Source organism: Otolemur garnettii, unplaced genomic scaffold (genome assembly GCF_000181295.1).
Source record: "Otolemur garnettii isolate 467f Iridium unplaced genomic scaffold, OtoGar3 scaffold00105, whole genome shotgun sequence".
In the NCBI taxonomy this organism is placed as follows: domain Eukaryota; kingdom Metazoa; phylum Chordata; class Mammalia; order Primates; family Galagidae; genus Otolemur; species Otolemur garnettii.
The window spans coordinates 4,464,276-4,478,511 of NW_003852500.1; the positions used below are offsets into that span (position 1 = coordinate 4,464,276).

General features: G+C 49.3%; 1 protein-coding gene across 1 annotated transcript in view; it reads right to left on the minus strand.

Annotated features, from left to right (window-relative positions):
• Nucleotides 1-14,236, minus strand: part of SUGP1 (SURP and G-patch domain containing 1) — a 39,530-nt gene that overhangs the window by 18,504 nt on the left and 6,790 nt on the right. The window contains exons 3-8 of the mRNA XM_003796593.3: nt 13,269-13,372; nt 10,211-10,438; nt 8,139-8,262; nt 7,670-7,770; nt 6,326-6,449; nt 75-430 (exon numbers count right to left, since the gene is read on the minus strand). Coding sequence (XP_003796641.1) covers nt 75-430; nt 6,326-6,449; nt 7,670-7,770; nt 8,139-8,262; nt 10,211-10,438; nt 13,269-13,372 — 1,037 coding nt within the window. The remainder of the gene's footprint in view (nt 1-74; nt 431-6,325; nt 6,450-7,669; nt 7,771-8,138; nt 8,263-10,210; nt 10,439-13,268; nt 13,373-14,236) is intronic.

Genomic DNA, 14,236 nt, shown 5'->3' on the forward strand with positions numbered 1-14,236 from the left:
TAATATAGGTACAAATATCCTCAATAAAATACTAGGAGACCAAATTAAGCAGCATACTAAAAGGATAGGCCCACCTGACAGTGGTGAGGGGGAGGCATCCACATCCTTCTGCACCAATTCAGCAGGTGGCAGCTCCACCTTGTCTTCTTCAGGCCCCCACCGGCTCTTCCGCTTCCTCTTCACAGTGGCTGTGGAGGATGGCTTCCCAGCGGTGGCTGGTGAAGGGGTGACAGCGGGCACAGGGATGGATGAGGCGGGGCAGGTGTTGGCCAGGGGCAAGGACCCTGACTGGGACTCAGGAGGGGATTTGTGCTTCACGCTGGGGTCAGAAGCTATGAGGGTGCCAGTAGAGCTGGCCTTGGCTTTTCGAAACTCCTCCAGCTTCTGCCGGTAGTACTTGTACCCTTGGCTGTTGGGTTCATACAGAAAGCTGCAAAGGAAAGTTGGAGGGGTGCACTGTCAGCTGGACCTGAGCAGCCTGGCCCTGATTCCAGGCAGGGGGAGCTTAGCCCTTGTACACCCAGACGCCCAGGTTGGTCAGGGTCCCATCTCCATAGGAGAGAGAGGAGTTAGGGATTTGGCTCCAGCAGAACAACAATATAATGTGCCCATCAGCTCTCATGGTGCCCTTCCTTTGAGCCGTGGGCCACTCTAAGTCCCTACCCCAGTCTTTATTAGGTGCTCATGCCCTCTGTCAACTCCTTTTTTGTTTTTTGTTTTTTTTTGAGACAGTTGCTATGTCACCCTTGGTAGAGTGCTGTGGCATCACAGCTCACAGCAACCTCAAACTCATGGGCTCAAGTAATTCTCTTGCCTCAGACTCCCAAGTAGCTAGGACCTCAGGTGCCTGCCACAACATCCAGCTATTTTTTGTTGTTGCTGCAGTTGTCATTGGTGTTTTAGCTGGCCCAGACTGGGTTCAAACCTGCCAGCCTCTGTGTATGTGGCCGGCACCCCACCCACTGAGCTATGGGTGCTGCCATGCCCTCTGTCAACTCCTAAATAAAAAAATAGGGCCTTCACAGAGAAATCCTGAATTGTGGGGAGACAGATGAAAGGGCATAGCCAACTTGTCCCGAATCGGATAGCACCACTGAGAGGTGTTAATAGCAGATGGAGCCAAAACAAAGACAAAGAGACCAGAAGGGCCCGATTCCAATATATGTAGGTTCCTTATTGGAACCCCTGTCCCTAGCCAACCAGAGGACAGAGCAGGTGGCACTGAGTCCACAGCTGGGTTCTGCACCTACTCATGCCAGAGGGGAGAGTCCTGGCCCAACTCCACATGGCAAAACACTGAGAAAGAACTGTGTGTACAGCCTGGGTTACATGATCCTGTACAAGGAGCTAGACCTGCACTTACGAACCTAGAAGAATAGTCATAGCATAACATTGTGCAAAGTGTAGGCTGGGCACAGTGGCTCACACCTGTAATTCTAGCAGTCTATGAGGCCGAGACAGGAGTGAAAGCACATGTAGTGAGAATAAGATGGAGTTATTCAGTTATTCAGTTATTCAGGCTAGTGCTGAGACAACACAGCTGGTCTGGTCAATTTAGGTTCTAGGTGACCTCATGACTACCATTCTTACTATTTTATAAATACAGCTTTTACCTAAAAGTATGTATCTTGAGTAGTTTAGGACAATTCATTTTTTTTTTCCTGAGATAAAACTTTTATTTTTTGGCTGACAGGACTTCCACACCCATGCTCCTCCAGGCACCTTCTACCCTGCCCAAGCAGCAGCAGTCCAGTCCACAAGGTGCCATAGCCAATGGGGTTGGGGAGTCACTTCACATTCCAGGCTGGAGTGGGGTGGGCTTATGGATACCCTCCAACTTTTGCCAGCAAGAGGCCATGACTCACCCCAACCCAAAATCCTGCACCCTGGTGGGAGGTGACTGTGCATCCTCCCAGTTCGCCACACCTAATAGGGGTATGACCAGACAGGCCAGGGCACAGAAGCTCCAGCTTCAGTAATAGTATCCCCCAATGCTGGCTCCTGCCCAGGTCACAACTCCAGCCTCCATCATGGGACAGCAAAGGTCTCTCCTTTGTCCTCAGCAATAGAGCACAATTCATTGAGGAGATTAACTTTTGAATTGGAATGTTGTTTTAGGTCATGAGTAATGCTGATTATTGTTTATTATAGGTCATGAGCTAAAGATTAACATGATTTTTACTTGAAATTTTATGTATAAAACTGTAATTTTACGGCTAAGGCACCAGCTACATACACCTAAGGTGGCGGGTTCAAATCCCCAGCCCGGGCCGTCAAACAACGATGGCTGCAACCAAAAAATGGCCAGGCGTTGTGGCGGGCGCCTGTAGTCCCAGCTACTTGGGAGGCTGAGGCAGGAGACTCGCTTGAGCCCAGGAGTTGGAGGTTGCTGTGAGCGTGATGCCATGGCACTCTACCCAGGGGGATAGCTTGAGGCTCCGTCTCAAAAAAAAAAAACAAAACTGTAATTTTAGAAATGAAAGAACAGTCTTGGAGAGGCTACTCTAATTGTTCTCTAGAATTGTCAGCCTACTGACAAAGTTTGGTGAAGCTATCCCTCTGCATACTGGCTTACTGTGACAGGCGGCCAGACTCTTTGTCTAGCCAGTAACAGAAGGATTTCTCAACCTGAGGAGTCTGAGACCAGCCTGAGCAAGAATAAGACCCTATCTTGACTCTATCTCTATTAAAAATAGGAAAATTAGCCAGGTGTGATGGCAGGCGTCTGTAGTCCCAGCTACTTGGTAGATAGCTAGGACTGCTTAAGCCCAGGAGTTTGAGGTTGCTGTGAGCTTTGATTATACCACTGCACTCTAGTCTGGGTAACAGAACAAGACTCTATCTCTAAACAAATAAGTAAAATAAAAAGGAAAGTGTAGGGTCAAAGATGCTGTGAACTTCTCTTGTGTATGACAAGAGCAAGAGACTACACTGTTTTTAAGTTAGCTGCTGTGTCTCTGGCCCTCCTAATACCTGGTACTTCAGAAACAAGAGAAGGGAGATAGGGAGATAATGGCACTTCTTTGTTTTCCTAGGTCATGGTACAAGGACAGCCCAGTGAGAGACAAAAGCAAGGAATTGTTCTAGAGAGAAAGGAGCAGTTGGGCAGATTTGAAAAAAACATTCAACAGCCAGGAGAGTTCAGAGACATGGATTTCAAACCAAACTGGGGGATTCACCTGTGGGACAGGTGGGCAATGGAAGTGGGGGGCTCCTCTGGTTCATACTGAGTCTCCTCCAAGCTACTGTCAGGCTGCATCACAGACTCCACAGATGGTCTGCTCACCTCAGAGGGGCTGACAGCAGATGGGGCCCTGGTGGGGAGGGAAGATGGAATCCTCCATCCAGCACAGGGCTGGGTGCACATCACATGCAGGGGATTAGATAACCAGGACTCCCCTCAGTTAGGATTAATCCCACACTGAGCCTAGGAATAACCACTGTTAACACCTTGGCCAGCCACATACACTGAAGGTGGCAGGTATGAACGTGGCCTGGGCCAGCTAAAATGACGACAACTGCAACAAAAATATACCTGAGTGTTGTGACAGGCACCTGTAGTCCCAGCTACTTGGGAAGCTAAGGCAAGAGAATCACGTAAGCCCGAGAGTTTGAGGTTACTGTGAGCTGTGACACCATAGCACTATACCAAGGGCAACATAGTGAAAAAAAAAAATTCCTTATTTAGGCCAGGTACGGTGGCTCACAACTATAATCCTAGCACTCTGGAAGGCCAAGGCAGGTGGACTGCCTGAGCTCACAGGTTGGAGACCAGCCAGAGTGAGACTTCGTCTTTAAAAATTGCCAGGTGTTGTAGTGGGCACCTGTAGTCCCAGCTACTTGGAAGGCTGAGGAAAGAGAATCGCTTAAGCTCAGGAGTTTGAGGTTACTGTGAGCTATGGAGCCACAGCACTTTACCAAGGATGACAAGTGAGACTCTGTAGCCAAAAAAAAAAAAAAAAAAATCCTTACTTAACCCAACAACACAAGCCTTTCCAGGTAGAACAGTGAAGCCATGCTCACCTTTCTCTCCCCTAAGGGCCCAGCATGCAGGTTTTAGGATGACCCGGGTGTCTTTTAATGGCTGTGCATTCCACTGGTGAGATGTATTTATGAGAGTTTAGCCCTCCAGTGTTAGAACAATTTGTTACTGATTTGTTCATCACTATGAAGGAGGCTAGATTTAACATTATTTCTGCAGGACACATCTCATAAATGGGAGGAATGGGCATTTCCAGCTTCTTTACAACCAAAGAGTTGGTACAAAGTATTTCCCAAAGCTGCTAGGGCACTAGTGCTCCACCCACATGAGGAAATCAGACCAGGAAAGGGCTTTCAGCAACAGGAACATGAGGTGGCTGTTAGATATGGGGGCAAGGGGCGTCACTGCCAACCACATGTGTTTGTCTGGCACTTCTGTCCTTTGCTAACCCCATGTGGAGATGAAATAATTTGTTTGGTATAAACCAGCATACCTTGCTGGAGTCTAGATACCTGCTTATCTCTCCTAGTTCCTTCTTAGCCTGGCTCTGGCTTCACTGGCAAACCTGGGTTGGAGGATCCTTCCCCCTTTCTGCTCAGGCCATGCTAGGCACCCATCCCTGCTGACCTCCCCCAGCCCAGCCACACCTAACCAGCTGGCATCCATTAATAACACCCCTTGACCAGGAAGAAGAACAAGCAGAAAAATTTGGAGCTAATTGCACCAGTAGCATCTCTCAGTTCTGACACTGGGGGGCTGCTGGTCCTCAACCCTCTCTGACCAGGCAGGGCCTCCTGGGCTTGGGCCTTGGGCAGAATTCCATAAACTCATCTGCTTTTTCTGCAGTAGGGTTCCACAGTCAGTGTCTATGATGACTGAAAGAAAACTAAGTTTCTTACTTCAATAACCTTAAAAATCAGGTAAATGAAGAAAAGATGCAATGACTCAGAGTAGATTATTAACTCAACCTTGGTTTGGATAGCACAGAGTTAATGACAATTCAATGGTTGTCAGGGCAAGCCAGATGTCCAGGGAGGGCCACTAGGCCCAGGCAGACCGCCACTCCAGACCCAAATACTCCACAGCCTCTATGAGGACTCTAGGCCACCCAGGTACCAGACTCAGATATACCTGAACCTCCACAAATAGCCTTCTCCCTGTGCCAAGCTCCATATTCCCAGCTCCCACCTCCCATTGCCTGACCACTGTTCCCATCTGCCTGGCCCTGTCTTGGTCACGTCTGCCCACCCTCCATGATCTCAGCTTCCAGTGACCCTGGAAGCACAGTTGACCATGACCTTGTGACATTTAGAGCTGCTAAATCAACCAGCCTGACTACTGTCATTCCTGGACTTTTTGTTACATGCCAGCATGTCTCCTCATTGACTCAGGCATTGTGTCTCATAGGTCCAAGAACATCCTACCTAGGCATCATCCCCATGCTGTGCTCAGCATCCACCTCATAAGAATGAGTCTGTCAGTCACTGTCTCCAGGCACCCACCAGCCTCCCCAGCAGAGTAGACACCGAACCCACCCAATGAATGAATGCGCCAGTAAATACACACTCAGCCCTTGGGCTGGGCTGTGACAGTGTATTGTTGGACAGGATGGCTGCTATGTTGCTTGTCACCTGCCAACTTTTCTTTTTCTTTTTTTGAGACAGAGCCTCAAGCTGTCCCCCTCGGTAGAATGCCGTGGCATCACAGCTCACAGCAACCTCCAACTCCTGGGCTCAAGCTAGTCTCCTGCTTCCGCCTCCCAAGTAGCTGGGACCACAGATGCCTACCACAACGCCAGGTTATTATTTTATTTTTGGTTGTGGCTGTCATTGTTGTTTGGTGGGCCCGGGCGGGATTTGAACCTGCCACCTTAGGTGTATGTGCTGGCACCTTAGCCACTTGAGCCACAGGTGCCAAGCCAACCTGCCAACTTTTCTGTAGAACCTACATGCAAACGGGGGGTTCCCCCTCTGAGATTCCACATTCCCTGCCACTCCCTTAATCATAAAGGGAAGACTTATGCACATGGAATTAACAGCTGTGTGTATTTCCACTGGAGAGCCTGGCCTAACCCCAGGCAGGGACTGCTGTGTCATAAAGGCCCCAAAAGCCCCCATGCGCCTGCCTCAAAGGCCTTTTGGAGGTACTAATGTGCTCCTGGGAAACACCTGTGGGGTGGCACAGGTTTAGGGTTAGAAGCTTCCAGACTCCAGTCCTGGCCCTGCAAGCTTCTCACTGTGGGACTCTTTACAAGTGAGTGGACTGTGCTGGGCCCCATTTCCTCATCTGCAAGAGGGCTATGGCCAGGGTGAAGATCACCTCCCTGGTGGGCCCCCCCCTTACCTGAAGGCCTGGTTATTGCGGTTGTTCTGGAGGGCGATAGTTTCCACCTCAGGACCCCCATCCGCTACGAACCTGGCCAACTTTTCTGCAAGGTTCTTGGCCTCTTCATCCTCTGGGGGTGAAACTTTAAGCAGGCTGTCAGTACTGGGCTCAACTCACCACACCTAACAGCCTAATTTCTGCTAAGAACCCCACAGGCAACAAGTGGGGTTTAGTTTAGGAATGATGCAAAGAGAAACAGGCAAATGGGAATCAGATTACTACACTAGGACCAAATGAGGAGTTAACATTATATAACACATCTAAAGCCCGTCCCCCACCCACTCCTACCCTATAGGTCTCATTAGGTGGGAGGGATGAGAATGTGGGAGTGGGTTTGCATTAAGCAAGAAGGGAAATGGGAGCTTCCCCCTCAGTTTTTCTGGGGGTTGTCCCCATTCGTCACATGGCAGTGGGGCTGGCCCTTCTCTCTCATGGAGCAGAGCAAAGGTTATAGGTGACATAGCAGACAGAGTTCTGTGCCCCACATTTGGCCTAAACATCAATGCCTCCACTGCCCACCAGCACTTGGCTGGACTTTACATCATTCTAGCTGGAGATGGCATCCTCCCTAAAACTTATCCCATGGGAATCTCATCAGCTGCCTGTCTCTCAGCCTCTTGGTCCCCTCCCCGAGCTAGGGTCAGGTACTACACTAGTCTTGTTGTGTCTTTAGTGCTCTGTATGAAGAGCTGGGGCTCATTAACATTAACACTTTTTTCTTCCCTAAGACACAGTCTCACTTTGTCACCCTCAGTAGAGTGCTGTAGCGTCATAGCTCACAGCAACCTCAAACTCCTGGGCTTAAGCAATTCTCTTGCCTCAGCCTCCCAAGTAGCTGGCACTATAGGCGCCTGCTACAACTCCTGGCTATTTTTAGAAACAAGGGCTTGCTCTGGCTCAGGTTGGTCTCAAACCTGTTAGCTCAGAAAATCCATCCACCTCGCAAGTGCTGGGATTATAGCCATGAGCCACCACACCTGGCCCTCACTAAAACTGTTAAAATAACAGCGAACCAATAAGCTAACAGGCCCTATTTATATGCAATAAGCTGATTTTCCAGACACGACCTTAACCCTCTCAGAGCACGCGTATGCGAGGCTTGTCACTCAGATTTCACCTGGTCGTCAGAGTACTGGTGGAAGGGTGGTGTGAGCCTCATTTCCAGGGTGACCCCAGCTGCCTGGGAGGGCACAGGTGTTGACTGTGACACCCTAAATACAATGGCCTCCAAGAACCCCAATTCCACATGGGGGCATAGTTATGTGCCTCCCCTACAACCTCCTGCCCTCTCTGTCCACTTACCTTTCTGAAAGGCTGCCTGTGACTTCTGTGCTTCCTTTCTTATCTCAGCCACTTTCTTTCTATAGTAGAGGAATTCCCTGCTATTCTTATCGTGCAAAAATCTGGAGAGGAGGAAGTTTGCAAAGACAGAGAAAAATGAGTGTCTGCAATTGACTGAACTGAGCAGCTTCTATCATGCAAAAGCAGGCTGGCAAGCAGAGATGCCTGATAGGACCTGAGAGCAAGTCTCTGTGCCACACAGGAGCCCCTTGCCACCTCTGGGGTGTATCAGAGAGCACTCATGGACTGGACACTGGCCATCTGTGCTTCCAGGAACACTTGCTGAGGTCATGGAGGGTTAGACAGTGTCCAGCCCGTGAGTGCAAACACCCACCCTGGTCACAACGTTAAGTTTACAAGCACACCAGCTAACAGGTGCAACAAACAGGTTAACCAGTTATGGCCTTCCCACTCCCCCAGAGATACTTACGAAAATGCTGGGTTATCCTTGTAGTCCTCCATAGCTACTTTTTCTAACTCGGGGCCTCCTTCTGCCACAAAGCGGGCCAATTTCTCTATCACTTTCCGAGTCTCGGCTCCCTCTGGGGGTGAAACTTTAAGGAGGCTGTCAGTACTGGGGCTCAACTCACACACCCCACAGTCAATAGGCACACTCTCTCTATGGACCACAATGACAGGGGGCGGGGGAGAAGAGTGTGAGATGCCGGAGGTTGTCGGGCGTCCCAGGTCCAGGCACAGCACCATGACGAGGGGGTTTCAGTCTCTAATGTCTTTGTGAGACAGACAAGGTGGGAAAGAAATGAGGCTGTGGTGGGCCCCAGGTAGAAAGCCAATGGAAACAAATCCAGCCTCCTGATTTTTAAGGGGTGGGGGGATGCTTAATTCTTTTCTTTATTTACCAGTTTTCGGTATAATACATCAGTTCCCTTTCATCCTTCAAAGATGACACATTCTTTTTTAAAAATAGCGTTACAAACTCTGATTTAAATACACTGAGTGGGTTTTCGATCCATGGCAATTAATGTCATCATAGAAGCTTTGTGGCCGGTGAAGCCTCTTCAAGCTGGCTCCTGAGAGCTTTGGACATGACCCCAGGAGTCTCTGACGGCCTCCTTGCCATCTGCTGGGAGAGGGCGCTGCAGGATCATCTCATACACTTCCTGCCCAGACCCAGAGCCAGCCATTTCTCCAAGAAGTCCTGGTTTCCGTTAGTGAGAAACTGTCTCCAGACCACCATCTGGGCGCTAGGGATGTTCACTGCAACGGACTTACTCATTATCTCGGGACCTTTTCAGTGAACAGGGCTATAAAAATATATTTTTATATATGGATTAGCCTCCTCTTCAAGCATGTGGAACTTGCTTTTGCATTTTTCACTGGCCTATTTCTGAGCCTATGAGTCTGTCAGTCACTATACGGATGTCCCTTTAATGAGACTCATAGGAGAAATTTCCCGTTGTCAGCCAGAGCCTGGCAACTGGACTAAGATGCCAGATGTGTGGCTAATTGTATTCCTCTTATTGCTTGGGCTGCCAAGAAGCATGGGGCATCAGGCGAAGTACAGCCCAAAGAGGGCCTTGTGAGCCATGTATTCTGTGCCCACCTTTTACCCTAGCTTCACTTTCCTCCAATGTACCTAGCAACAACCCCAACCTGGTTGCTGTTTTACAGGAACAGGTGTGTTTCTGAGGCCATATAAACAGCAGGGTATGACAGGCCTCAGGGCCACTATCCTTTGTAAACACCACTTCCCAACAGGGGACCCCTGAAGCTGCCAGAGCACCTCCCTAACAAAAGGACCCTCCTCAGCTCCACTCTGGACCCTGATCTGCTCAAACAGGGCTAGAAGCTGGCACTCGTGTTCAGAACAAGGGGTCTTGAGGCTGTCACAGCAAAACTACAGTTACTTCAGTCTGCCTTCATTGTCAGGATGACACAATCATGCCATCCAGCCCTCCACATGTTTCAGATGTCATAGAGTCTCATTCCAAATGTGGATGGGGCTGGACTCACTAGGAGTGCCGTGAGCAACCTCATAGCAACCTCAACCACCATCCCCCCTTCACCTTCATACATTGCAGGGCCTGGACTAGCTCACCCAAGACCAATGACCACCCTTTCCCAGAGGTGGGAGAGCACACCCTCCAACTGGCAGCTCACCCAAGGGGTGGGAGTGTTCACCCAAGCTAAAGAGCCTTATTAGAAGCTTCTCCCTTCATGTCAAATAAGAAATGACATAAAGCTGCCCTTCGCAAGTGAACACTACCCTGAGAGGGTCCATACACCCCTGCCTAGGCTTGGGGGGGAACCACCACATGAATGAATGATAATTCCCACTATTCCCAGGATGAAGCCCATGCTGATGCATAGGGATGCTCCCAAGGCTGCTCCCTGGGCTCCTCACCTCAGGGGGCCTTAGGCTCAGCCTCCCAGCCAGGCAACCCCAACATCAAACCCAAGCGTCCCATACCCTCAGCAGTGCTTGTCATGCTAACCAGGGATCAGTTGGTGGAAGGAGGGGTAACAATCCCCAAAACTCACCTTTGATCTCCAGCCACTGCTCATAGTCCTCCTCCTCATCCTCGTCAGGAGACTGGAAGACACTTGGGCGGTGTGCCACAGGTAGCTGCTTGGCGTGCAAGTAGTTCTTCACCTGGCCCAGAGGGCTGCCCAGCCCCAGGCCCGTCCGCTTGCTAAGGAGGAGAGACCTCTTCCCAGCGCTGGGGGTGGGCGTGCTAGGAGGGGCGCTGGCCGAGCTGGGGGGCACATCTGAGATGGAAGGAAGGATACTCAGGGGCTGCCAGGCACGTCTCCCTCTTTGCCACCAAACCCAAGTGCTACATGCCCCAGAAGGCTGGGTCCTTGGGGTTCCAATGCTCAGAGTGGAGGCCACCCTCCTTTTACAGATGCGGACACAGAAACTCAGAGAGAAATAACTTGTCGTGGTCCCACAACCAGACAGGACAAACCCAGAACTCTGCAAGTGGCAACTCTGGTAGGAGGTGCCTCAATTGCATATATCTACACCCCAGGGCAACACTCGCTTTTCCAGATAAGACCTCGCAGATAAATCCCACCTTACAACCATTCCCTTGATAGTCTGTGGTGAGGCTCACTAGCTGAAGCCAGCCTGTTGGATGTTCTTGGCCTGATACTTGATACGTAAAGGACTTAAACCACCCCTCCTCACTCTGTGTGGATGAATGTGGCCTCGAGTTAACTTTATTTATTTATTTATTTAGAGACAGAGTGTCACTTATGTTGCCCCTCGGGAGAGTGCTGTGGCCTCACAGCTTACAGCAACCTCAAATTCTCCTGCCTCAGCCTCCTAAGTAGCTGGGACTACAGGCGCCCACCAGAACACCCAGCTATTTTTTTTTTTTTTGAGACAGAACCTCAAGCTGTCCCCCTGGGTAGAGTGCTGTGGCATCATAGCTCACAGCAACCTCCAACTCCTGGGCTCAAGCGAGTCTCCTGCCTCAGCCTCCCAAATAGTTGGGACCACAGGCGCCCACCACAACGCCTGGCTATTTTTTGGTTGCAGCCGTCATTGTTGTTTGGTGGGCCTGGGCTGGATTCAAACCCGCCACCTTAGGTGTACGTGGCTGGTGCCTTAGCCACTTGAGCCACAGGCGCCGAGCCCCAGCTATTTTTTTGTTGTAATTGTCATTGTTGTTTAGCAGGCCTGGGCTAGGTTCAAACCCACCAGCCTCACTGTATGTGGCTGGTGCCCTAACCACTGAGCCATGGTGCCAAGCCTGGTTAACTTTTAACATCTATTTCCTAGGAAACCTGACAGAGGCTAAGACCACCTATCTCACTAGCACTGTCTATAACAGCAACAATGCACAAGGACTGGTAAACCATAACCACTGACACAGATGTGCTTCCTTAGGCTATATTGCATACCACTATGTCTATCCCTGACTATAAATGGGGTCTGAATCCTTGCACGAGGGTTGCCACCTGGTGGAGAGGACTGAGGAATCCCTTGCATTGCTGACAGCAGGCCCAGGTCCAGAAGACCTAGAAAATAGCACTCTGACCAAAACCCAAGTCTCCCTAAGAACCCCCATGCAGGAGAGCCTGCAGCTAGATATGGAACAGGGTGCTGATGGGAGTGGTGTCTATTGGCTTCAGGCAGAAACCTGAGTTCAGTGAGAAGCAGCATCATGAAATAGCAATCTCCCTACCCTGATGGCAGGACTAGAGACCCATCAGTTGTGGCACAGAATAGCTCTGCATTTGGGGCCTCATCTAAGCTTTAATTTCTTTAATGGAAAGATAGGTGACTTACAGATAGCTGCTTACAGAAGCTGAACTCAATGAGAGAGATTTGTTTGTACCATCTAGCAGGAAGTGTCCAACCTGTGGCCTATGAGCCACATGCACATTGAGGACTGTTTTATCTGTGGTGTCAGATATCGCTATGAGTATGCACAGACCTTTTCTTGTTTTGCTCATCAGCTGTCTTTGGTGGGGGTTTTTTTGTCTTTTTTTTTTTTTGGACAGAGTCTCACTATGTCACCCTCAGTAGAGTGCTATGGCATCACAGCTCACAGCAACCTCAAACTCTTGGCGTTCAGCAATTCTCTTGCCTGAGCCTCCCAAGTAGGGACAACACCTGGCTATTTTTTTGTTGCAGTTGTCATTGTTTAGCTGGCCCAGGCCAGGTATGAACCCGTCAGCCTGGGTGTATGTGGCCAGTGCCCTACCCACTGAACAACAGCCACCACCTGTCATTGGTGTTTGTGTATTTAATTCAATACAATTCATACTCTTCTAATGTACAGCAGAAAATAAAAATGGCTGGACACCCCTGGTAGAGCTAAAAAACATCAAGTCAGAGGAAAAGAAAATGTGTGGAACAAATCAAAAAATGCACGGTATGCCATCATCTGCGTAAATAGTCAAACATCCGAAACAATGCCACATACTGCTCGAGTGAGAGGATGACAACAGGGTTGTCAGAACACACAACAATTTGTCGACAGTGGTTTCCTGTAAGAAAGGGGGGATAGAAGGACTTCAACTTTCTGTGGCATTTTTCATTATTAAATAAAAAGATCAGAAATATAAACCAGAAAATGTCATATTTACAAATTCTGAGAGAATGCTACATGCATTATCAAATGTCTCTCAAAGGGAAACACACTGAGGCAGGGACAAGGGTCCCGCTGAAGGATTCAGTAAGGGATGGCATCGCCTGGATGTGGCAGGCACTGAGTGAGTCTGCATTCCTTAGCACAGGGGTAGTGCTCAATAAACACATGCCCCTATGATAACTGTTAGGTTTCCCTGGTCACCTCTAGGTCCTACCCACCCTGTACTTAAGCCACAGAGTCCAACAGCCCTGTAGAGGGCTCGATCTTGGCCTTGACCTCTTAGACTAAAACTTAAACTTGCCTGCCTATGCTTCTATGGGGAAAGCACCTTGAGGAAAGAGTGTGTGCTTGCCCTTTAGGTATTTGATGTGGGTGGGGAAAATGAGAGCACTCAATAATCTCAGAGTGAGAGGGACTTGTCACTTCCAATGTGCCCAGTGATTCCCAGAGGCAGATGCAAGGGCAGCACAAGGGAAGGAGGTGGCTACACTCACCTGTGCTGTTCTGTGCCTTCTGCAACTTCAGAAACTGCTGTAAGAAGCTACCATCATTTGCAAACTTGTTGGAAACACAGGAAGAGTTATGTGCGTTTGCAATTCTAGAACCAAGACAGATGGAGAGAGTGAGATGGCCAGTGGAAAGGTGGATGCCCTGCCCATCAAGACTCCACACCCACCCCTGCATTCTTGTCTAGTGAAATCCAAAACTGGCCCCAAAGATGTCCAGAAATTGCTGCTGAGTGCACAGAGCAGACATTAGCATAATAAGCTGAAGGACAGGCACAGTGGCTCATACCTGTAATCCTACTACTCTGGGAGGCCAAGGCCAGAGGATCCCTTGAGCTCAGGAGTTTGAGACCAGCCTGAGCAAGAATGAGACCTTGTCTCTACTAAAAATAGAAAAATTACCTGGTTGTTGTGGCTGGCATCTATAGTTCCAGCTACTTGGGAGGCTGAGGCAATAAGGATCATGAGAGCTCAGAATTTTGAGGTTGCTATGAGCTAGCCTGATGCCATGGCATTCTAGCTTGGGCAACAGAGTGAGACTCTATCTTAAAAAAACCCAAAAACTGGCAGAGCCTGTAGCTCAGTGGGTAGTGCGCTGGCCATGTACACTGAGGCTGGAGGTTTTGAATCCAGCCCAGACCAGGTACCTGTAGTCCCAGCTACTTGGGAGGCTGAGGCAAGAGAATCGCTTCAGCCCAAGAATTTAAAGTTGCTGTGAGCCGTGATGCCACAGCATTCTACCCAGGGTGACAGCTTGACACTCTGTCTCAAAAAAAGAAAAAAAAAAAACTAAAAACACACACACACACACACAAAACAAAGTAAGCTAACAATAGCCTTGTTCTGATACTAGCAATACCACATATACATATACACATATTATCTCTGCCTGAATATTGACACTCCAGTCCAAATGGCCTCTTGAGAAGACAGTTCTTTTTCTTTTCTTTTCTTTT